General features: G+C 40.5%; 1 protein-coding gene across 11 annotated transcripts in view; it reads right to left on the reverse strand.

Annotated features, from left to right (window-relative positions):
* LNPK (lunapark, ER junction formation factor) overlaps positions 1-26,718 on the reverse strand; it is a 60,246-nt gene that overhangs the window by 14,193 nt on the left and 19,335 nt on the right. For all 11 annotated transcript variants that reach the window (XM_053267239.1, XM_053267230.1, XM_053267292.1 and 8 more), the window contains 5 exons: positions 24,877-24,935; positions 18,769-18,809; positions 8,127-8,210; positions 7,995-8,046; positions 5,371-5,595 (listed from right to left, as the gene is read on the reverse strand). In XM_053267239.1, coding sequence (XP_053123214.1) covers positions 5,371-5,595; positions 7,995-8,046; positions 8,127-8,210; positions 18,769-18,809; positions 24,877-24,935 — 461 coding nt within the window. The remainder of the gene's footprint in view (positions 1-5,370; positions 5,596-7,994; positions 8,047-8,126; positions 8,211-18,768; positions 18,810-24,876; positions 24,936-26,718) is intronic.

The following is a 26,718-nucleotide window of genomic DNA, read 5'->3' on the forward strand; positions in this document are numbered from 1 at the left end:
TCTTCTAAGCTACTGGATGTATCACTTTGCAAACTACAAATTATAATGCATGTTTTAGTGGTCCACTCAATTGGTGCAAGCAAAAGCTTTGCTTAGTCTTTCTGCAGTTGCTAAGTATCCTAGTTATGAAGAAGGGCAGGATTGTGCTTGGTGCTATACAGGCACTTAAGAGCAGGTTCCTCTCTTCAGTTGTGCTCTGGCTGCTTGTAGGAGCAGCAAACCTAATGTAAGATAGTAGTGTTGGTCTTCAAGTCCCGAACAGTTGTGGGCCCTAGCCATATCTGAGATTTGTTCTTTGGATCTAAATTGCGTGACTACACCCAGCACCCATTCACGACACCCATTTCATTTATGTTCAAGGTACATATGGGCACAGATGCCAAGGTAATTTTCATCTGTGTCATTTCTGATCATGGTTAACACAATGCAGAAAGTAGAAATGAGCCATTTTAAAAGCAAATGCAGATTCTCATCAATACAGCTTTTGATTTATAGATGTTAAATTCAAACAACATCCTATCTCAAAGATGCAACTAAAACTGACTTATGTAATCTGAATCTTATACCTGGAATTAACTAAATTAGCCAACAAATTGTACAGATTCCAGCATACACGTTTTTAAAAATGGTGGTAGAAAAAGTTTAAAAGACCAAGATGACTGGAGATGAATAAGGAGGAGACAACTGGAATGGGAGGGACAAGATGTCATGAAAATGGAAAAGGCCCTGGCTTAACTGAGTAATTTCAGCTCTTTCTGCTTTCTAAATCCTGAACAAATGATTGCCATTTCCTAAGGTTTTGTTCCCATTCAGAAAGAAGCTTAAAATAAAAGAAGTGTCCTAAAAACAAAATAAAGGCAAGTTGTTCTAGTAAGAACTAATCTGCCTACCTTGCTTTCACGATCCCTAAAACCGGAATGAATTTGGTCCAAATTGGTTAGGCAGTTCAGAAGTTAGCTCACATGCGCTTCAAACTTTCATGTGTCTGCCATCTTGAATAAGGGTGGATGACATCACCACAAACTGTGTGTCTGAGGTGTCCCTATAACTGTACCAAATTTGGTCCAAATCGGCTCCCACTTGCACCTCAAACTTTCACTTGTCCACCATCTTGAATTAGGGTGACTGACATCATTATGAACTATGCCCTTAAGTCATTCCTATGTGTCCCTACAGCTGTAACAAATTTGGTTCAAATCAGTTAGGCGGTTCACAAGTTACCCCAATTGTGCCTTAAATGTTCCTGTGTTTACCATTTTGAATTGGGGTGGAACAAACCATGCCATTGAGGTGTCCCTGTGTGTCGCTCACTACAACTGTACCAGATTTGGTTCAAATCAGTTAGGCGGTCCACAAGTTAGCCCTCTTGCACCTCAAATGTTCATGCATCCACCATCTTGGATTGGGGTGGATGACATCATCACCAACTACACCACTGAGGTGTCCCTATGTGTCACTCACTATGCGTCCCTGTGTCTCTACAACTGTACCAAATCCGGTTCAAAGCGGGGGGGGGTAGGAGGAAGAGAAAGAAGCCCACTTGTTCCTCAAACATTTACACATCCGCCATCTTGAATTGGGGTGCATGACATCACCAAAAACTACACCGCTGAAGTATGTATTCCTACAACTGTACCCAATTTGGTTCACATTGGTCCAGGCATTGTGAAGATGATAGGGACACACACAGACACAGTCAGCCAATCTATATTCTGCTACAAAGCCTAAATTCAAACACAGTTTAGAAATAAACTGGCACGTGCGGCTTGGATCTAAGGATCTTCCAAATATGAATATCCATCATTTGATTCCTCTACATGATTACTGGCTGCTAAATGTGTGAATCGACCCCAGTGAAAACCATTGCACTGAGGTAATATGAAGGTTTGATCAATGGAATTACATCTCTGATGGCCCATTCATAGCTGCAGGTCATTAACAGATACTGCAATCATCAAGCGATGAACATACACATAAAATGATGTAAACCTATGCTAAGTTCAAAATGGAGCTATGCAGACAGTGGCTCCCACTGAGTTATGTGGGGACAAAGCAAGCAGGCTTGGAATAAAACCACCTCCTTACTCTGGAACAAAGCTAGATCCTCAATCTAACACTGGGATTATTCACAGAACATTTAACCCCATCCTTATGGAGGTCCTGTCAAAATATTGCACTTGAGGACAACATTGCTAGGAAAGAAATATTTGCTCATCATATACTGCCCAATCAAGTCGGCCAACCAATGGGAACTTTCTTTCTGGTGCAAAATTCAGATTGGGACCATGGAAGGCCAGTGTTTAAAAGCTCCTCTCCTGCAACCAAGGAACTCATCTCGATTAGGGCCCTGCACAGTCGCTATTTATATTTTGAACACAAACATGGAGAGCCCAATCACACACAATATTGTCTTGTTTACCCCCGTATTCTATGAGACAAAGTAAATTGGCTAAAATTAGTAATTTGGGGGCAGGGTTGTGAACAAAACATCTTCCTCGCTAAAAACTGAAGTCACAAGGTAGAACAACAGAGCTGGGGAGAACCATGTAGACCAGCTATGTCAACCACACTGCTCAGTGCAGGAGCTCCTGAGACAACCGATTCCTAGTAGTTGGCTGTTCAGTCTCTGCATGAAGCCCTCTGACAAAGGGGAGCCCATCACCTCCCTAGGTAACTAGTTCCACTGTTGAGCTGTTCCTACCATTAAAAGTAGTCAACTGAATGGTCAACCACGATCTACTCTCCTGCAAGTTAAGTCAATTAGCTCAAGTCTGGCCGTCTGAGGTAGCAGAGAATAAGTCTTTGGTCTCTTCTAATGTGACAAATACTAGAAGATGCTGCCCCATAGTCTTCTCTTCTCCAGGCTAAACAAGCCTATTTCCTTCAACCTTTCCTCCGAGTTTTGCAGATCCCTGCATTTTGCAGATCCCTGACCATCCTTATTACTCTCCCTCTAAACCTGTTCCAATTTGTCTACATGCTTACTAAACTGCAGCACCCAGAAATCGACACAGTACTTCAGATGACCTCTGACTAGCATGAAATAAAATGGAACTGTTATTTCTCATAAGTGAAAAAGGATGGTCCTATTAATGCAGCCTAAAATCAGATTAGCTCTTTTCCCCCAACTGCATCACACTGCTGACTTATGTCCAGCTTATGATCGTCTGTAATCCTGAGATCCATTTTCAGATCTACTACTGCCAAACCAGGTATCCCCCATCCTTAACCTGTGGTTTTGATTTTATTTGCCCAAGTGCAAACCGCTCCCTCCTACCCAGCTGCTGAATAAGGTAGGAGGAAAAGACCTTTGGACCCAACTGCTGCTTAGCACATGGTCACAGAAGGATCCTCTAACATTGTTTTCCCCTCACAGACCATCAAATATTGGGAGCGCACTCAGCTCCTGAACTAGAATAGGAGGCATCTCCTACTCTAGTAATCATGTGAATTGCCCTTATATGCATTTTAAACAAATCAGTGAAAGGAGTTAAACAATTATCTCAAACAAGTTTACTATAAAATAAGTTCCACTGACAGTAATAGTGTTTAATAATGGGATGTACATTGGCAAAAAAAATTTTAAAGGAAGCACAGTATTGATTTAAAAACCTATCTAGCTGTTGGTTTAAAGTATTTTCGATAGTATGCAAATTTTGGACACAATCAGAGTTTGAAACAAGCTTACAGTCAATAGTAACATGCTACATGGTTAATCTTTGAGGAACCTGAAACAGGAGATCGTGCACCACAAGAATCTTTCCAATTACTTGGCACACTAACAACTCTCTAACCATGCATCTTATTCCTCATGCTGATATGGACAACAGTAATTAATACGAACATCAAAAGCAATCATTGTGGGAAGACTGGCCATTTTTGCAAAGCTTGGCAAACTCTCAACTACCTGCTGGTTATTAATTTTTAGACATATGGGAGCTCTGTGGTAATACATGTTAAATTGATTATCCTCCACAAAGTATAATGTAATGAAAAAATGAATTATCTTTCCAGTTCAAAGATAATTAAGTGTAGTCATATGCACTTCGACTGATGCTCATCACAAGATGGGGAAAGTGTACATATTAAGAAACATGATTTTTAAATATATATATTGTCTTGTTTCTTAAAAGTTTCTTGCAAAGAAATTTGGACACTGAGGGATATCTTAATTCCTACAACTATAGCCTCCAATACTGTCATGAAGAACTCCTACAATGGTACACTATAGAACTCAGTAACAGAGAGCACTTGTTTCCAAATTAACATTTAATATGATTAAAAATGGTCACACTTGCCAATGACCATTAAGTTACCACCATTACTAGATGAATATCAATTAAAAAATAAAAGTAAAAACCAAATGTCTAATTGCCCTCAAAGAATGTGAGACAGGTTCTTGGCAATATCTGAAGGCTCAAGTTTTATTTTCCCCTCTTAAATTTCAAAGTCTTCACATTTGTCAGCAACTACTGAACACAATAGTAACTTGTGGTCTGAAAATTAATTTGAATAAATCAAACCCAGCCAGATGGGTGGATTAAAATAGGTCTTTCCCAGGCTCTGGCCCTTTTATCTACTCCTCACAGCAGGTAAGAATGCTGAAGGTAGGATAAAGTAGGCAGGAGAACAAGTTACACCCAAGAATACTTTTTAAAATGAGAGGGAGAGTGTGCAATCACTGCAGACTTTTACCCCCAGCTGAAGTGCAAAACAGAAAATCAATTTAGTAATGAAAAAGTTTTAAAAGGGCTCCGAGTTTAGCTAGCTGTTCGAGTAGAAGCAAATGGACAAGTTAATACCTCAAATAAGAAAATAACTGATGCTAACCCCCGTTTTATTAGCTTGCTACTTCAGAAAGTTCTGCTGTCTAATAGGCAAAACCACTTTGGTTATGGAGTATTTTATGTTTTAATCTTTGCAGCATGAACTTTTTGTTGTTGTTTATTCTAAACATTTAAATAAATGTCACAACACAAGTTGAAAATACGTTCCGGGCTTAGTAAGAAACATGAGTGTATTCTGAAAGTGTTTTCTTATGTACTTGATTTATATAAGTCTAGAGCTTGCCTAAACCAAGAACATAAAAAGGTATGCTATATTGTTGACTACAGAATACTGCAAAGTTTTATTACCATTTAAACAAAGAAGCCATAACAGTTAAATGAGCTCAGGCAATAGGTTTCAGTATCATAAGGTGCCAGCTGTAAAGAGTTATGGCTAATTGAATATGGAACTCCTGCTTAATCAGATAACTGCTCTTCTATTTCCAAACAAAATGCCATTTCCATACTGTCTGAAAATGGCCTGTTTTATTGGTAACCAGAGAAAACAATATAAACTGTAAACAACATTAAGTGCTCTGTTTACCCATTCCAGGCATTGAAGTAGCACGGGATCCAGGATGTCTCGATAACACATTTGGCTGCGAAGCTGATGTAAGAGTTCTCTCAGGAGGTCCACCAGGAGCTGAGGTCTCTCTCTGCAAACTGGGAGACAGTGGCATCGGACCCGATGCTTTAGGAGACCCCTGTTTTGGGGTAACTGAGATAGGGGGAGACACGTTCCCTCGCACTGGGGTTCGATGACGAAGTTCTGACAGAACATTCACAAGTTAGGCTTCGTGTTTAACTTACCAAAATACAGGTCTAACAATATTTTAGAGTAACTTAAGAATTTTTTTTTGCAAAGGCTACACTCAGAAAAAGTTGAAGAGCAATAGAATACTAACAGTATACACTTCTGAATTCTCCAATAGACTCATTCTTGCATCTTAATCCTACAATTTGGTTTATAAATTTATACAGAAGTAGCTCTCGCCTTAAGCATTAAACAAAATGACAGATCAGTTCGTTTGTGTTCACACACAGACACCTCTTTGACTAGCATACAAGATTAATCAATCAACTGCTAAAATTAACCTATAACTAAAATGTTAACAAAGACCTTGAGGCCAGTAATGATGTAAGTGTAACCAGAAAGACAGAAATTATCCTATGGGGTTTTCTGGCTATGGCTATTTAGTTGCACAGTTATTTACACAAGCTCCATGCAATTACAGTATCTTTACGTGACCTCACAATTACTAAAGATATAATTGTCCTTTCCAACCAAAAAGTGTTTCATTGGGAGAGCGAGCAAGCCTCTTTTTCAGCACACAACTGATTCATGGCTAGTCTTCTGTTGGAAAGAGTTGAACAGCACTCTGTTCCATGTATGTGCAAAAAGGACAGACACCTAGTTAGTAATGAGTTGTGTGCCATAAGAGTGGTTCATGCCCAAAGGGAATTGGAGTCTTGTTAAATCCTTCTCACATACATAAAACTGCCTTTGACTGTGGGAATTTGCCACAGATAATGAGTACTGAAGTAGGCCTTAAGGTGCTATCAATATGCTGATGGTGCCGCTCTGATCTGACCTTGATCCTGTCGCTTTTTCTGGTCGTGACTGGGGAACAGATATATGAGTGACCCATTTGAAACAAAATCAAGGCAATGATGGTATGGCAGTGTGCACACTTGTCACTGATGAGTCTGGCCTCACCAGTCACTTAGATTCACAACCTTCTGAGTATGCAACACAACCTGGAATTTCTCAGAAGGAAAGGCTGCGATCCACTCCCTCAGATTTGGCCCCAACAACATCGTTTGTGCTTTTGGAGCCTTCAGGGCTACAATGCTGATGGGGTAGTTTTTTAAAAAGGAAACTTCACTGGCACAGAACCCAACAACTGTCAGAAGCACATAATACCAATGCTCCAGGGGTCTGTGTAGTTTCTAAAGCCTTCAGGATATAATTTAGGACAAACTCCTCATCCTTACTTTCAAATCACTCCTTGGCCTCGCCCCTACTATATCTATCAATTAATTCATTTTGTTACCAATCCTGTCCATGACCTTTACTCCTTCAGCTTCACCTCACTAAGCTGTCCAAAAGTCTCCTGCTCCCTCAAATGCCTCCACCCTTTCTACTCCCTCACTGTCCCTTATGCCTGAAAGTCCTTGTACAACATCCACATGATGGCTCCTTGCTTATTTCCTACAAATGCCCCTCAAACCCATCTTTGCCAAGAAGCCTTTGGCTCAGCTCTCTAATAATCCACATTCTCTACTGCAACTAAACTAAAGTACATGCAAATTAAGTAATTGTGTGTTCTTCTCCAAGTTACCTTTCCTCCACTTCCCTCCCCTTGCTCCTCTGTCCCTTGTATCTATTTCTAGACTAACACCCTCAGAGCAGACATGTGTCCACTTATCTGTTGTGAATCAGCATGCACACAAATGGCAGTACATTAAAAAAAATACCACCCTACACTGTTTAGAGGTCAAAGCTGGTCCACAGATGCATCAGCAGCGCTTAGCAAACACTGATCTCTCAGGCCAGGAAGAATTAGGCTAGGCCTCTTGCTCTTTCCCACCCTCCAGGTGAAATGTGGTTCCCTTGCACCCATCTTCTGATAGGACAGACACAGGAAACAACTGTCTCCAAGGGTTCTAACTCACCTGGCCTGGGGGAAAGTGAGTTGGTGGACATAGCAACTTTTGGTCCTTCTGGATGCATCAGAACCATTAGGCAAAGGCAGCTTTGCCTCGTGCAAGGCAGCTTCATTCTGGGATCAAAGCAACTCTGCAGCAGCTGTAAGGTTTGCCAGATACTTCTGCCCACCAGTGCCTTGCCCAGTGGAGGAAGGGAAGCAATCTCTTGTGTCTTTCCACCACATCCTCTTCACTCACTGCAAACCACTGCTGATCTCAACTTTTAAACGATGACCTGGCTGAGGGGAAAACATCTGCCAGGCCATTGGCCCACTAAATACTACACTTTAAAGTCAGATAATGCCATCCTCTCCCACAAATTAGAATTCCTCTTTAGGAATAGAAGTCCCATTTATAGTAGATCCACATTCTTAAATACTCCAAGCCTCATGGAATGAAAATGAAGTGATGCAAATAGCATTTTCTTCATGAAAAGCAGCAGTTTTACAGAGCTATTACCTTGGCCAGGTCTTGGAACTGCAGATGCTCCAGCAGATGGCGGTTCAACATCCTGTCAATTATAATAATATTACAAAGTGTTTTGCTCTATGGTGCGCTTTGTAGGAAATTAGTACAGAGATCAGCTCCTACCTTTGCCTTCTTGGCTTCTGGATCAAACCTCTCAAGGATTAATTTAGCAGCCTTATAAGTTTCTTTTTCCATTACTTCTTCAAGCTAAAAATAAAAGGTTTTATAGGTCAAGATAGGCCACTTTAGATTTTAATTTAAATTTGTTTTTTAAAATTACATAAATGAAGATAAAGGAGCCTTGCAATAACCACACACGTTTCTGTCAATGCATTCAATGGAAATGAAATCTAGTTTTAAAACATAGTTTCTAACCTCTAATGCACTACTTGCGCTTAACAGCTTTATTGCAAGGAAACACCAAATATTGCTAATTGTTTACATATAATGAGGAGAATAATTACATGCACCAACTTCAATAATGGAATGTGCAAAAATCTATCAGCCATCATTATTGGAAGTTATTAGACATGACAAGCAAATGACAGGCAATTCCTCAGATTTATTTCCTCATAGCACTTAATGCTATTAATTTAAAGAAGGTCGTTAGCCAAGTGCTTTACAGAATAAAGTCTCTGTGCCAATTAACTGCTGTCAGCATTGATTTTAGATTATTTATTAGCAGAAGCAATTAGCTTGCTGCAAATGCCATGAAAACTCACTAACTGGGAGAACAGCCATGGAATTTGCTCAAATGACTTTAAAGGCTAAAGCCACCAGTCTTTATGGCTAGATTCAAACTGCCTTTCAGGAAAAAAAGATAGAACATGTGAAGAATTTAAATAAAAAATTTACTGAGTACTATGCATACTTTAGGGATTGTAATTAAAGCACTTCATTATTACAGCATTTTATTTACAATGCACTCAAGTGGCTTTATAGCTAATACATGGGCTTAATTAAAAAAGTAATCACTAGTAAAATATCATTTTAGCGGTTAATAGCCAGCATCAGAAGAAGTTTAACTATGAATATTTGTGTTCTAAAGTTATGACAGATGACTAATATGTACAAGGAATATAAAGCATTTTACACTACATTTTGATAGGCCTCTCTCTTCAAGTTCTTCTGTTAGAAAGCCTTTATTAGATACAGTAGCTCTACACACAAATTGTTCCTAGTATAAACAGTTGGAACTATTATGGCAACTAGACATTTTAATTTCCATCGTTCTTGCATGCATTGCTACATTGAAATCACTCTACATGTGCACCCCAAAATATTTTGTGGAATGGCTGAAATCTTCATTTCTCGCTTGCAGGTTATAGGTGATGCACTATTTTATCCTCATTCACAGATTTAATAATAAATAAAATGCATTTACACAAGAAATGAAGTAAAACTTTAAAAGCTAATGTACAGTGCTAATAGCTTCTTTAAAAGAAGGCTGTCAGAACTATTCACATTATTGATGAAGGGTTACCAAACTACAAGGGGAAATAACAGAAGCCAGAATTCCTTAAAGAGAGTTCCAGGCAAAGGATTGGGTTAATCCCTTCCAGGCTTTAAAGTGTCTGAGACTCAGTATTAAGGAAATCTATGTAGATAACTTCTACACAATTAATCTGGCTGTTGTTGCAAACAATATTAGATTCAAGTTAAGGCCAATTAATTGTGACCAAATTAGAAACTCAAAAAAATAAAGTGATTCTTCATGTGCATGTTGGGCTACAAATGCCATACTAGAGTCAACAAAACTAAAAATACTTCAGAGTAGGACTGGAAACATGCTTCCAATTCCTAGTCACTGAACAAGTTTCTATCAACCCAAGGCAACAATACACAGATGTTTAAATACTCAGGAAACTAAAAGCCTAGAATAGGGTTTCTTAACCTTGGGCCCCCAGGTGATGGTGGACTACAACTCCCAGAATCCCCAGACATGGCCATTGTGGCTGGGGATTCTGGGAGTTGTAGTCCAACATCATCTGGGGGCCCAAGGTTAAGAAACCCTGGCCTAGAATTTTTCTAGCACTCTTATAAAAGAGAGACATTACATTATCCCAGACTAGCTCACAACTTGTCAGTGGCATGGATGGGAAAAGGGGGGCTTCTTCCCCCATGATTTAGCACCTCTGCCCCCTCTGCTATCCTCCCTATTTGTATCTCACTCTTTTATGTCATCAATCCAGTTCCTTTCTCAGCAAACCTCCCTCCACCTCTGCCCCTGCCCCCGCCCCCAATGTCATGTCTCCATCCTCAAACCAGGTTTCTTTTCCCTTCTCTCTTCCTGCTGCCTTTTGACCCTAGATCTAGGAAGTCTGAAGTGATCCATTTCACAATACTAAAAGAGGATAGCCTAGAGCAGAGTTGCACAACTTTGGCCCTCCAGCTGTTTCTGGACTACAATTCTCATCATTCCCAGCCTCAGCAGCCAATAGTCAAGAATGCTGGGAGTTGTAGTGTAACATCTGCAGTAAAGCCGAAGTTGTGCAGCCCTGGTCTAGAGAGCATGCTTCTTACCAGTGCACTGTGTTTCAGGCATGCTTCAGACAACGCATCATACATGGTTCTAAACTCAAACCCGAACCAGTGCCAAACCAGCTGAGAAGGAAAGAGCTCTTTCCTCCTTCCCCCTCAACTGTGCTGGTGGCAACTAAAGCTGTAATGTTGGTTTGGGGAGGTTGTTTGGCAGTTCTGCTGCTGCCACCGCCTTTTGGAATCCTCCCAGGAGCAAGCTGCCTTGCCAAGTGGTAACAAGGGAAAATATCCACGCTTGTCAAGCAGCAGCACCAACAGTATAGCTTAGTGATTCTCAAACTTGGGTCCTCAGGTGTTATTGGACTTCAACTCCCATAATCCCCAACCAAAGGCCACTGAGGCTGGGGATTATGGGAGCTGAAGTCCAATAACAACTGAGGACCCAAGTTTGAGAATCCCTGGTATAGCTAGTAGAGCTGCTCTAGACTGCATGTCTGTGACCAGAGACACACTACTTAAATGGGTGTGGTGTTTTTTTTGGTCATGCTACAGTGCAACAGAGACCAAGCCCATTGTCTATATCAGGGATCCTCAACGTTGGGCCCCCAGATGTTCTTGGACTTCAACTCCCATAATCCCCAGGCCCAGTGGCCTTTGGCTGGGGATTATGGGAGCTGAAGTCCAAGAACATCTGGGGGCCCAACGTTGAGGATCCCTGATCTATATGAAATCTAAAACTGATAAATCCAGAGACACAGAAGCAACAAAAAGCTGTGTACTCCCTGCAGAGGCAGAATGTCCACCGGTAGGTATAACAAACTTTTGCAAGCCACTTCAAACTCAAAGCAAAGCAAGGTTAAGATTAACCAGGATGAATGCTGGTGGAGATACCACACACCCCTACTGACAACAGGGGGTCAGCAGCATTTGTGCACAACTGGAGCATGTGACTCTTTCTTGATCAATGAACCAAGTCTCTCCAAGATGCGAAGCCTTTTCTTACTGAGTGTAAGCACTGTGTTTGACAAAATGAAGGTCACTGTTCTCAACTAAATCAACTTATAATATTTTAAGTAGACTGCTATTTCTTCAGGTTCACACATTTAGTCAGTATGGGGGGTTTAAAAAATGTTTTTGCCTTACTTGAAGTTCTAATCTGAAATAACTCTATGCAAGTTCTAGATAACTGGAATTAATCCAGTGAGAACCATCTGTACAAAGAGTGAAAACAGGCTTCTGTATGTGGACTGCCGTTCTGGACAATATCCAGTGCATATCAAAGGCTAATACATGGGGAAACCCCATATCTAAGGGTTGCCCTGCACTGACCAAGTTCTTTGACCACATATTGCCAAATAAATGGCCGGTATTAGCAGCTTTGAAAGCATTAATCCGTAGTTTGGCAGGGGGAGGAGAAAGACAGCTTCCATGCAGACACACTCAGATGCAAACACACTAAGATGAGCAGCAGAGATCCTTGCACAAAGCATTGAAGATCTTTGGGCCAGAGCCACAATATATTTACTTACTGAGGAAAACCCTTCTGGCACAAATAACTAGCATGTGGAAGATGTGCACCTTTATTGAAAGTTAAACCTACCTAAGAAAGGTCATAGAAAATTCATTGCTCAAACTCTGTTTTCTTGACCTTTTTACATAGGTGTTTATTCTTATAAAGTACCGAGGATGTTTCCAAAAAACATTTTTGCCCTTTTAACCCCTCCCTCAAACACTGTCTTCTCTAATCCCTCTTAAAGGGCACACAATTAAAAACCACATTCATCAGGATGAGAGCATGGGAGAATGCCTGATCGGCAGCTCCTCCTCTTGCATTCAGAGGTGCACTATGTACACACACAGAAGCAGGCTTCCACATGCACATCTCTAGCTGGCTGGGGAATAGTGAACATAACTAGGTACAGCATGTATTAAATCCAGCAGCCAGGGCTGCACATGTGGAGCCCTTTTTAAAGAAGTTCAAATCCCAGCCACCAGTTGTTTAAGCAGGGAGCTGGGGACTAAAGTCAGCCTCTCTTGCTCTTATATTCGGCTTTACACTTGCTCCTTTGAATCAGGGCGGGGGGCATCATATACTTCACTTTTGCATAGCACTTCTGAGTATGCTAGCATGCCACTTGCAACAAGGGGGTAGGATGGACATTCCAAACCCCAGGCTTCATAAAGCAGTCTACCAGAAGAACCCGCTGCCAACCAAGATTACAGATCCCCTGTAAAAGTCCCTTCTCAGATATTTTACAGTAAACAGGTACCTTGTACATGCTACACTTTTTAAACTACTAACAATAGTTTAAGTTTATGCCTAGGATAACAGGAAACTTAAGATTTGGTTAAAGCTTCTAGGCAAGAAACTTTGAAATGCAACATCAATTTCTAAATTTCAAACTGGTTGATGTTTTGCAGCAAGATTGTCAAATTCCATGGACATCAGTTAAACCAGGCTTCCCCAAACTGCGGCCTTCCAGATGTTGCCTAACTACAATTCCCATCACCCTCAGCTACAATGTATTGTGGCTGGGATGATGGGAATTGTAGTTCAGCAACATATGGGGAAGCATGAGTTGAACAGTCATAAAGAAGGGGAGGCGCAAACTTCTGCCTTTGTAGCTGTGTCAGAAGTCCCTGAGGAACTACTGTGAGTGCATTTGAGAAACCCTAGTTTTAAATGCCTGGCAGCAGGCGGGACACACATCCATTGCTATGCTAAAGTTCAGTAGTTCTGTCAAGCAATACTGACTTCAGCTCTAGGGCACCAAGTCACAATCTACCAAGCAGAATGTATACAATGTGTTTAAGATTTTTTAAAAACAAACTTCAGTTTTAAACAATAAGGAATAATGATGCTGGTATTGCTTTAATGAAAGGCGGTTTATAAATTTAACAATAAATGAATGAATGAATGAATGTTCTTACTAATGAACTTTTTTTGTTCTTGAAGGCAGAAATTGCAACTTTGGGTGCAATTGCCACTTTAAGTGTAATTTTTGTAGAAAAGCAGGGTAGAAAATAAATACCAGTATTTTCTTTAGCCCCGCTTTTGGGACTGAGGAGGCAGGGCTAAAGTTTCCTGTTAGATGGAACTCCCACCAATCCCCCAGGGCAGCTGAGCAGTGAACAAGAGAACTCTTGCAGCAAAGGAAAAAACTACAAACCACAGCATGGTATAAGATGCAAAACTTGTAATAACTGCCACTGAAGAAGTGAATCACCAATAAGACAGGAAAATTGGCCTATGAACATCAAGTAGTATTAAAATGAACAAACTGAACTAAAACAAGTAGTTCTAAGTAGAAATAATGGAGAATACTTGCCATTTTTTTCAACATCCAAATCACATTCAGGGTTTAGGATGAAATCCACTCAATATAATTTGATCTCCAACCTTGGGAATTGGATTTCTTTGCCCACCATATTTTTTAAAAATACAATTTTTAAAAGAGAGGTGTTTATAATGTGCATGACTCCCATTGGTTTTCAAGATGGGGAGTTGTAACAAAAAGACACACACACACACACACACACCAACAGAAAATCTATGTGCTGGAAATACAGCATTTCTGAATGCAAACAAGTTCTAAAGGGGTGGTGCTTACTCCGAGTTGCTGCCATCTTGTTTCAAAATGGTAGTCACTCAAAGTATAAGTAACACCCAGTTACAACTCATATGCTGACTATCTGATTCACAGCACATAGAAGTGGGTCCTGGGCTATTTTGAGGAAGATTCTGCCCATCTGTCATCTCTGAGGCCCAGTGATTTGCTCAAAACTCCAAGAAGTGTATGCTATAAGATAATTCTCATTGGTTCCCTGAGTGAAGATCTCCTTGCAGTGGGTTTCCCACCTGACAGGTTGGCTACCTCTACCAAACTTGCCAATCTAAATCTCAGCACTTCTTGCTCACTGAAAAACTGAAACATAAACACCAAAATGAAGTGAATACTCCACCAACCACCTTTAACTGGTCTAGGTAAATCAAATACAGGAGCTAATTCATTTGACCATGACGGCAGACCAAACAAATGCTAAAAAGGTAGGAAAGGCTTGAAATTCTAATGTAAAAGTCTCAGCATATTTCATAGAGGTTCTCTCTGCTCTGTGGTCATTTTTTATCAGTAGACATTTCATCAGAGTTTATGGAGACATTTTATAAGTTAAAAGCCATCACAGTCTACATCTTTTGGTAGTGAAGAAAATTTCTTAAAAATAGCAAGAGCTAATCTCTGAGGAGATGGCATATCCTACTCTCTCTAAATGACAGGCTTGAAGATGCTGGGGGAAAGGTCAGAAGAAACTGAGGAGATGGTTACTAGAAAGGTCCAGTAAGTTTAGAAGGTTCAGTTGCTACAATGGAAGATTGTAGAATCTTCAGATTCCAGAAAAAGAGTATTTATAACATTTTATGAAATGCTCAAAGAGAAAAGCTTCTCCCGAGCTTGCCTGGGCTCATCTCTTTCCCCCTTCAAATCATTCCCTTTCACCACTATTAAGAGTCTACAGCAGGGATTTTCAACATTGGGTCCCCAGATGTTATTGGACTTCAACTCCCATAATCCCCAACCAAAGGCCATTGGGGCTGGGGATTATGGGAGTTGAAGTCCAATAACATCTGGGGACCCAACATTGAGAATCTCTGGTCTACAGAGCCTACAGGAGAACCACAAGATGACCAATCAACAGACTAAGGGGCTGGCGAGGGAGATGTACTTTTTTGTTTCTTAGGGGTAGGTTCCTGAAAGCTCTTGTGATGGAGGAAGCCACCGTCTCTTAAAGCGAGAAGTGATGACATAATTAGAGGGAGAAACAGCACAACTCCCAATTTCATCCTCAGAAGGGTGTTAAAGGGAAGGGTGAGGAAAATCCCTTTGATCCCCCCACCAGACCTCCCCCATGAGTGAGATCTCTCACTGGAGAGCAGAGAGAGCAAAACCAAGACCTTTTCCAATCACCCTTGCAGTTCTGAGCACAGGGATAGTGTCAAACATAGCTGAAGCAACCAACAAGGCTGCCACTTCCACTGAGGAAGATATCCGTGTCTGAAGGAAAAAAATCTTTGCTGAAACAGCGGTGCCACAGAGGGAGAGCAAGCGTGAGAGTTAAGGCTTTAAGGTAGTGGTCAAGGGTGGCTTTGAGTTACTTCTAAGTTTGGGTTATTGTCCCCCACAAGAACAGTGAAGAGAGTGGAAAGGGGGAATTGGTATGACTCACTACCTGAGCATCCCTGTAAAATAGTGGAGCCTGGAGATTCTGCCAAGGGTCAAGCTGGCCATTATCAGTGGTTTAGTTCCCTGAGGAGCAGGTAAGGCAAGGGCTGCTGCTGTGCTTATCAAAAAGCTCCTCTGCATCACAGCTGGCAAAAAAGAAGAATTTCAGGAAAGGAGGGCTATATGCATGCAGCACAGGGACACTTCTGAGACAATGCCCTAGACCAGTGTTTCTCAATGTTTTTGGAGTCATGGACCGGTACATTATTCATGAGCAGTTTCCCGGACCAGCAGTTAGTAAGCAAGTCGCCCCCCTCACCCCCAACCGCACCCCCCCAAAAACAATTTTGGGCCAGCTGGGGCCTCTACCACCGGGAGCTCTCCGGAGCTCATTTCCAGGCAGCCCTTGCTGCTGGATAATGTTCATTTCGAGGAAGCAAAATGAAAGTTATCCAGCAGCAAGGGCTGCTTGGAAATGAGCTCTGGAGAGTTCCCAATGGCCCCTGCTGGCCCCAAAAATTTGGGTGTGTGTGTGTGATTTTTATTAGTGATGCCTCATGGACCGGTACCGAACGCCTCGTGGACCAGCACCAGTCCACGAACCGGCAGTTGAGAAACACTGCCCTAGACTATGATCTCCTTTTCCCTGCTAACTTGATGCGGGGGGAGTGAGGCAAAGGGAGGAAGACCATCCTACTGTCTTCTGTTCTCATTGAAGTTTTTGGTGGGGTGTTTTTTATTGGGTTTTTTGACAAAGTTCACAAAGACCTTTTTAAAAAAGGACAAACTAGGGATTTGTAGGAGTTACCCACCTAACAGAAGAGCCCTGATTTACCAAACCCCACAGGCAGGAACAAACTCAACATTAAATATTTTTCTACCCATAAGAGGAGAAAAAATATTTACACATAAAGCCTGTGAACTTAGCAGATTTGTTTTCAGTCTTGCCATTTTGCTTCTCTGGAAACACATGCTACTGGGCCTTCTTGTTAAAATACATTGCACTGCATCTCTGAAATCTCAGCTGTGCTGAGTTTCTTATTAGTCCAACTACCCCTGCTAACTTGGCAAAGAGGCACCTTTTAACGTGGTGATTCTCTTTATTTAGCAGGGGGAGAGTAACTGGCCCTATCCACCCCCAGCACAGTACCTCCAGTGACTGTTGTTGGTGTCTGTCTTATGTTTCTTTTAGATTGTGAGCCCTTTGGGGACAGGCTTCCATCTTATTTATTATTCCTCTGTGTAAACCACCTTGAGCCATTTTAAGAAGGGCGGAATAGAAATCAAATCAATAAACTAATAAATAAATAATAAAATCTTGAGCTTGCAAGGTTTCTTCTATAAATATACTTGGTTTCCTGATTTGTGGGGATGATTGGTTGGAAGCGGCTTTTAAAATATAGCACATAAATGCTGGAGTATGAAAGGAGCAAGAAGCTGCGGCAACTTCTTACTCCATTCTTAAGGCTCATCTCAGGGTTGACTAGGTTGCAGTGTTCTCAAAAATTCTTCACTAAGTTTTTATGGGCACTAATTCCCCTGGTTTTTCCCCCCTATACAAAACGTGAAGGTTTCTATTTGAACACTCAGAAGAAGCAAGTTTGAATTTCTGAATTATGAATTTTTAAAAAATTTGAATTTCTGATTCCCTAATGTTGAGTTCAAGAACAGTATTCTAATTTTCTTCACCTGTGTGCAGAATGAGTTTTGTTCTGAGCAGCAATGTTAAGGCAGTGTGCGCGCACATGCATTCAGAGTGCGGCCTCTCCGATTCAGCCTTAGCGGGATCTAAAAATAACTGAGTGGACATTAAAAAAACTTGTGAGCGCACACACGTGCACACGCCTTAAAGGGAACACTGCTCAAGAACCAAATAGTACCAACTTAGCCATGTTCATATTGGGTTCCCCGTGCCCCAAATTCCGTATCATTTCACCCTAAGAAAAAAAGTACCTACAAAACTACATAAAAAATCCTCAAGAAAATACACTTTGTCAGTAAGTCTAGACATTTCACAATACAAAGTAAATATCTGGGATGCTTTGAGTGCCCTATATGAATCCAGGTTTATTCAGAAGCTGTTGAAGCCCTGTTTAGTTGTTCAACCTGCATGCATGGGGAGAAAGGGAGTTAGTCATGAACTCTGTGCTGACACACTCCCTGGTTATGTCACTGGCACATCCCTTCATTTATGTCTGCACAGGCAAGCCCTGAATGCAGGGAGACTTCCTCCCCATAAATGGGAACTCTCACCTCTGCAGACAAGCACTGAGAGCATAGTTAACTGACACACTCCCATTCCCCCAGACCATATGGATTCAGCCTGAATGTGGGAATCAGGTCAGCAAAAGATGTCAACAAACATTTTTCAAAACACTGATATTGCAAAGCATGTATGTCAATGAATCCCTGCTACACTATCACAACTTGCAGCAATTCATAGGTCAACTGTAGAAGAAAAAATTTAAGTGCATCCTTGTCATCTAATTCTCAGGATATGCTAAACCCATGATGTTCAGTACAGATACAATTAATTGAATGTTTCATACTTTATTAAATTTATATCTTTTCTCATGGGCTTATGGTAACCAACAGCATTTATTAACTTATTACACTGCATTATTGTGCAACATCCAAGCAGTAACAAATATTACCACTACTGAGGATAAGATACTGGTGAGAATCAGCTATTGTCACAGCAAATACTATAAATTATATCTACATGCACTGGGAAGATATTAAGAGATTATAAACACACCACAATTACACTTATTTCATCAGAAGTTAAGCTTTAAATAAAAGGTACTAACAGTGCTATCCAAAGACTTGCTACACTCAAAAATATAATGCTTAGAGCACAACATATGAGCACAGTGCCATTGTAGCCACATAATCATGACACCAGGTCTTGCAGGCAGGTATATCACAAAACACAGAGATAACCAGGGTAGACAAACAGTATTCACAAACCATAAAGAAGCCCAGTGAAGTCAAGGAAATGCTAAAGTTCAAAAATTGCAAGATAGTCGGTAAGATTTCACGGAGACAAATTTATATGTACTTACTATTTTTTTCTTCTGAGACTTTAGATCTTCTAAAGCTTCATCTAGAACAAATTTAAATATTTTAATACTTAATGTGATGTCAAATATATGCAACAAGTTAATATTCACATTCTGAATTTAGATATTAGATATATTCATTGTCAAAGTGTTAGTGCAACATCAGCAAGTGGCTTAATGGGAGAGTTTTGGAAGACACATAATTCACGCATAATTCAACTAAATGCAGTGAATTACAAACACTTTTTATTGTTTATGCAAGGCTTTATTCAACAAGCTGCCATTAGAACGAACATTGTCTTGATCTGTCATAAAAAAAGCTTCAAAGCAAGGCACAAAAATGGATATGAAGTCACTAATACAGACTACTTAAATAAAAAGTATTAGGCCAAGTTTAAATAAGACTAGCTTTAAACTAAAGTGTAAAAATCAATCTCCTTTAGCATCACTGAAGCTTGCGACACTTTGAGGTTAATAAATCCTATGTGGTTCAAGAAGCTACCAATAGTCAGAAGTCATCTCACAATTGTGAAAGAGAAGGGTCACTATAATATAGTATATAAAAGAGCGTATAAAAATACCATATAAACCATATAACCTTTGCTCAACCTCTTGGAAAAAGAAAGAAAAATCAAACTTTAATGCATGTGGGAGTTTTCATGAAGTCAATGCAGCTTAAGTTTAGAACGCAAAGAAATTCAATGTAGTAAGCCACTATCAAAGAAGTAATAATGTAATTGTATTGCAAGCCCCCGGATAAAGACTGCATCAGTTCTGGGCAGTGCCTAGCACACACATGATGTAAAATAAATGTGAAGTTGTGTAATTGTAAATAGCATAATTGTATAGGTGAGCTTATTACTTTAGCTAGTGTTTGTGGTCATGGGCAGAATGGCATGTGTAGAGACATTACTGAAATGAGAGACTTCCAGCATGGTTTATGCCACAGTCACCACCTTAGAACAAACCTATTCATTCAATTCAAAAGGAAGTGCTGACCTGATTGGGAACACAAAGAGCCCATGTCATGCAATGGTTAGATGCTGGACTGAATATGGAAAACTGGGGTTCAAATCTTCATTTACCCATAAAGTTCACTAAGCGGGCTTTGGTAAGTCTCTCCCCGCCCCCTCTAATCTTTGTAGCAAGGATTAAGAAGGGGCAATCCCCAATACACTGTTCTGAATTCCTTGAAGGAAGGGCAAGATATAAGCAAATAGGGAGTTGCATCATGCATCTTCTGAAAGGTATTTAAACACATACATGTCTCTTAAATCATGGGCCTCACTTTCTTCCCTTGTAAGCCCTGAAGCAATGCAAGGAGGGGCATAGAATAGATCGGCCTCCAAAAAGACAGCCAGGATGATTTCATCTGCCCGCTTTCCAAAACAGTCCTTTCAGTGAACTAGGAAGAAATAATGCACGTCTGCCACTTAAAGACAGGGTACCATTCTCAATTCTCCTAGCAAAAGTAATTTAAAAGATTCTTAATAGCAAGTTCTTCAGCGCCATAGTAACACTGGGTTTGGGGGCAACATTCATTATTTCTCACTTCCCGCTAAGTTCCCACTAAACTTCCCACTAAAAAGAGGAAGCTGCAATTGTTTCCTGCAATTCTGTCATGACATCAACCGTCTTGAAGATCCAACTGCACCTTCCCTCACAACGTAAAGTCAGAGACCACCAAATATTAAAATAATATTCTTTTTGTCAAGTCCTTGGAGACGTAATCATTTACTGCTAGCTCACAAGATTCTAAATAATCCCTGATAACTGGCAGAGAGGCATTGGTGGTAATCTTCATTTTTAGCAGAGGGAGAAAGCAACTGTACCTAACTACCTATCCAATGCCAGCACAGCATCTCCCCAATGGCTGTTAGTGGTGTCTACCTTTTCTGCACATCTTCTTGCATCAGTGAATCCTCTTGTTTCTTTTTAGATGAAAACCACTTTGAGAACTTTTTTTTGTTGAAAAGCAATATATTTACAGTAATCACCATCACACAGGTACACGGGTAAAACAACTGAACAAAAGAAAGCATTCTCTAACTAATTTTTTGGGGGGTGAGGGACGCTTTCAACGTCAGTAGGCTGGTCTAATGCAGTCCTGCTAATAAATCCTAGGCTGGAACCAACTTTGGAAGCCTGAGATTATTCTTAAGTAAACATTAATATCACCTAGTACAGGGGTTCTCAACCTTGGGTCCCCAGATGTTGCTGGACTTCAACTCCCATAATCCCCAACCAAAGACCACTGGGGCTGGGGATTATGGGAGATGAAGTCCAACAACATCTGGGGACCCACGGTTGAGAATCCCTGACCTAGTATAATCTATGTGCAAATGCTTTACAAATAAAAGTGTAAGAGATCTCTTTCATGTTGTGTTTGATCAACTTTCTGTAAAGTTTTATATAAATATTTTATTTATATAATTTTAAATTATATAAATTATAATTTTAAACATTTTATTCTCAAATCACACTCAGCACACACCTTTCTCAGACACATAAACAGTCACTCATTATGGTAAGTAAAAACTGCTTCCAGGGGAGCTGCTAAGAAAGCTTATAAATGAGTTAGCAGAGAAGATGTGAATAAATTCTAACCACCTCCAACTGATATGCCAAAAATGACTTTCAACCTGCCCATACATCAGACCTTGACAAACTTCTGGATCTAGGAGCCAACCCAAAAATTTAGAAGCCAGGCAATGCACACTTGACCAAAGTACTGGACTCAGTGACAGACATTATGGAGGCAGAGGGTGAATAGCCTTCTCCTTATCCTGTTTAAAAGCAACATACTTAGAAACAGGCTGCCTGGGACATAATTATTTTATTAAATAATTATCTCTGAATATCCTAATATAGGTGCCAAGGTTAAGTTTCTAGAAGTCATGCCTCCCTTGCATCTGGGATCTGTCAAGCCCTGCCATAAATATCAGTGTGTTAGTAAACATTTTTGTGGCTTGTTTACAAGACTGGCATACCTAGATGTAAAATGGAAGTAGCTGGACTCAGCTAACTCTATACACTTTCCTCTCATGCACTGCAGTTAAACATTGAACTTAGCTTATTACTCTTTTGCAAGTTAAGGAAATACAGGTGGCCCTCATTATTCACGGGGATTCCATTCCTGTGAATCAGCACAAATATGGAAACTGTGAATAAAGAAACTTTACCCCTATGGAAATCCAGAGGTTAGGTTCCTCTCCCTGAAAAAACTGTTAAAAAGCAGGGAGGAAGAAGAAATAAGGGTAGAAAAGCATGGTGTCTTTTTCTCCAGGAATGCCCCCCAAATCTTGCAAATCCTCTTATTTTTTTGTTAAATAAAAATAAAATAAAGAACCACAAAATGGATCTGTGCTCAAAATGGTGGCTGGATATGAACTGAATTACAAGCCTGATATAATTAGCATCAACATCTCTTTTGCAGGTTATCTCCACTACAATTCTGCTTTTAGAAAACAAAACCTACCAAGAGGTTCTCTCAAGAGCACATCTAAGGTTTGTAGAATTTTCTACAAAGCCATGCACTGTGATTACTTTGGGCCAAAATAGATGATGCACCCATTGCATAATTGCAGCGTACATGCTTGATTCTTCTAATGTTAATAGCACATGGGGGTGCCAAATCCAGACCACTCTTAGAACAAAAGATGAAATCCCCTGCCCAGATTGGGCTCCTTCAATGCTATTTATACGAGAAAAATCAAGAATGTAAGCCCCAATTATGCAAAAGGTATATTGTCTGGTTTAGTGCTTAGCCTCACCTGGATGTGAGGCTAAGCACAGACAACACTTTTAAAATGGCTTTGCAGAGGTCAACAACAGAATCATCTGCATTGTAGTCTCGTGTGATCACAATGATTCTCTTTCTCAAGTTGCCCAACAAACTGGCACTAGCTTTAAGTTTCAAGAGTAGCAGATTAGCACTGAATCAGGATAATGGATGGGTAGAGAGTAGCTGGGAACTCCATCACAGCTTCTCGGGTAGTATAAACAGCATGCCATGAGCGAGCACCTTCATATGAAAAATCACCAAGTCCCCATCCCATCTATAGAAGGAAACTCTATAGTTCTCCCATTAGAGAATGCCCTGAAATCAACCAGTCCTGCAGGCTTTCCTTTTTACTTACTGGTTTACTTTTAAATATGCTTAGGGTTCTACTAACAAGGCATGATGCTCAAGGACTAACAATTTTAGTTAGAACCCAAGGAAAATTGGCGAGAAGAGCATCTTACCCCATTATCTTAAAAAAGGAATGTTGATTATAATTGGCCTCTGTTCTTTATTTTTCAAATATAGTTTATAATTCATTTTAACCATAAAACTCCTTATCCCTTCTATGTCCATTGCTTGCAAGAAATCGTGATACTAATATTCAGGGGCATAAATCATTTCTAAGGATATAGAAAAGTTTGCAATCCAAGATGATCAGTGCTTCATGGTTACATGCATTTCACAAACAGAGTAAGAATATTCTCCAAGGACAAATATATCAGGAAGAACTGAAGTATTAAACACATCTATTTGTCAAAAGCCTGTATCTGTCAGTAACACATTATGTCTATTTAGGCACCTATCAGTCCAAAAAAGAACCTCAAAAATTGTGGCAAGTACAAACTGATACAAACAAGGTGTTCTAATAAGAACTAATCAGCCTACTTTCCTTTCACTGTCTCTACAACTGGGCTATATTTGGTTCAAATCAAGGTCCAGAAGTTAGATCACTTGCCCTTCAAATGTTCATGCACCTGCCATCTTGGATCAGGGTGGATTACATCATTACAAACTACACCACTGGGGCATCCCTATGTGCCCATACAGCTGAAACAAATTTGGTTCAAATTGCTTAAACAGCTCACAAGTTAGCCCACTTGCACCTCAAAAGTTTATGGTTCTGCAATCTTGAATCAGGGTGCATGGCAACATCGCAAACTACACCACTGAGATGTCCCTGTGTGTCACTCACTGCAACTGTACCTAATTTGGTTCAAATTTGTTAGACAGTCCACAGGGAGGGCAGGATGCCATCATGCCTAAAGGAGGCGATGGTAAAACCATTATTAAAAAAACCCTCCCTTAATCCCTCCAACCTGGACAACTATAGACCTGTTTCTAACCTTCCCTTTTTGGGCAAGATGATAGAGTGTGTGGTGGTGTCCCAGCTGCAGAGGGTCTTGGATGATACAGATTATCTGGACCCTTCTCAATCTGGCTTCCTCCTCAGATATGGGACTGAAACTGCTTGGTCACTCTTGTGGATTACCTACGCCAGGAACTAGACAGGGGAGTGCATCCCTGTTGGTTCTGCTGGACCTCTTAGCAGCATTCGATACCACAGACCTTCTGGAACACCTCTTGAGTATGGGAATCGGAGATGGCTCCGGTTCTTTCTTGCGGGGAGGGTCCAGAAGATGGTGCTGGGGGACTATGGCTCGGCTCCATGGCCAATGGCCCGTGGGGTCCCGCAGGGTTCAGTTTTGTCCCCCATGCTTTTTAACATCTACATGACAGAGCACATTAGAACAGTCTAATTCTAATTAGGGCTTCAGTACCATAACTGGGTCCATCTTTTCAAGAAAAGGTTATAGCTGGCGTCCCAGCCTAGGTTGATGAAATGTATCCCTGAAGACTACTGCTAGATGGTAACTGAGGAGCATCTCCAGATCCAAGAGCATCCCCAAATTACAAACCTGATTCTTAAGAATCATATCCAAAGTCATATCCACACCAAGATGAATACGTAACTACAGACTGACAGAACCCTGACGCAATGGTATCCTTCTCACCTGCATGAAGCTTCAGTTTGTTCACCCCTACTAACGTAATTCAAACTATTCTTTATCTTGTAGTCACTTCAGTATTCATCATAACTAACAATTAAGCCATTCATCTTCATAATATTTTATATTCATTTTCAATGTTACAGCAGCGTACAAGTCTGAGTAGGTTTCTTGCAGTCTTAAGGACAACATATATCCTATCAGAAGCACTCACACAAGACCATCCATAAGGGCTACTGAAGGCCATATAATACATGCAGCTGTATAGTCTCACACCTAGGCTTACATGACCAATTAAAGAAATATGAAAAATATACTTACTGTTTCTTTCTGTTCTCTTGGAAAAGAAGAAAATGAGGAGTGTTCTTATCGACCAAACTCTGGGGGGCAAAGCAAGAATATTAAGATGTAGGCAATCAGAACCTGAACAGTAGCATTAATTCTTTATTGCGGATGGAGCTAGCACTCTCAGGGCATCTGATGTATCCTGTTCTGAAACTTTGTAATGAACACCAGTCTCAGAAAGCAATTAGCACCAAACAAGTCCTGCTTCACAGACACTTCTTGTAATACTAGCAGAATGAGTTCATTACATGGGCTATCATAAGCTTGTTTCTGAAAAGATCATCAAGATTGCAAAACTAACATACTAGAGCAACCCGAAATATAAAGTAGGCAGGGTGTACATTGCTTTCCTCCCCATATCTGGATATTTATATTGTATCAAATTAAACCAGTTTCTAAAAGCAAAGATTCTTTGCCTTCCAGGATGGGATTATGTTATATGTGCACTATTCATTCTACAGCGTATCCAGACAGATTGTTACATTGATAAATGGCTCTTAGAGTTGGTGGTGCTTTCTAGCAGATAGGGTGCTTTCCAAGATTCTTCGGGGGGGAAACTTGAGATCACTCAAGCAACACTCCCCACCTCTTTTCTTCTAGCAAAGTTAGTTCTCTCTATTCTTCCTCATACATTTTGACTTCTATCCCCTTTGATGCATCCATAGCTCTCCTTTTCTACTTGTCAAGATTCTCTGAAACTGTGGTGCTGAGAACAGAGCACAGTATTAAAAAGGAAACCTTATCCATGCTTAACAGAGCACCAGGATAACTCTCCAAGTCCTGGAAACCAAGGTCCTGTTGAAACAACTTCCTAGCACTGCAGCGCAAGACTCAAGCACTGACAAGACCTAAGCACTTCAACTCCTAGCTCCTACTCCTCCCTTACAGGCCCTAATACAGGGGCTTCAAACAACTATTATGCAATATACAGGCACACCGTTTAAGCACGTTTCGTTACAATGAATTTGTTCTGAATTACAAGTTCTGTTCATACTGAAGCGAGATTTCACTTCATTATGATTAGCACTCTTAGTTATGGCGTATTGTAAATTTAGCTGGTCAAAGACCATAATAAAATATTGATTGGCACCCAAGCCCACATTTGTATTATGTCAATTTGGTCACAAGGTAACTACTTCACTTTTTCAAAGTGGCTGGCAGTTGAGACAAGTATTAACATTTCAGTGCTCCTTTGCAGTTTATATAGTAAACATACATTATAGATGCAAGATGTAGACTTCTTTCAGTTACTTATTCTACAACTTTGCTATTCAAGGATTTCCTTGAAACTCTACAGTATCTACAAAACTGTTAAATATTTGGAGCAAGTCCTAGAGAATAGCTAACTTGCAGAACGCTTTTCCTTTTTAAGAAGTGAAACCATCTAACATGCCTTTGTTTTCTCAAGTTCTCAAACAGCAATTTAAACACATGCATCCAGTTAGGCAAGTTACACATTCCTGGAAGCCAGCTCACTCTGCCAGCATCACTAACAGTATCAGACCCTTGTGGAGTAACCTCAAGCAACAATACTCCAGTGAACAACGTCAGACTGGGAAGGCAGACATTATTTACTTTGCTTACGGCTGAAAAAGAGAGAGGATTCTACACTTCCGAAAACTGCTGCTAAAAGATGTGCAAACACAAACGCTCCAACACCCAGCAAGATAGGCAAGGTAAATGTAGCTTCTCGTCCAGCTGTTCTTAAAGCAAGTAATTACAGTAATATAGTAAGGCAAGAGTCTTGTGGTAGCAAGCGTGACTTGTCCCCTTAGCTAAGCAGGGTCTGCCCTGGTTGCATACGAAAGGGAGACTAGA

Source organism: Hemicordylus capensis, chromosome 1, assembly GCF_027244095.1.
Source record: "Hemicordylus capensis ecotype Gifberg chromosome 1, rHemCap1.1.pri, whole genome shotgun sequence".
Classification (NCBI taxonomy): domain Eukaryota; kingdom Metazoa; phylum Chordata; class Lepidosauria; order Squamata; family Cordylidae; genus Hemicordylus; species Hemicordylus capensis.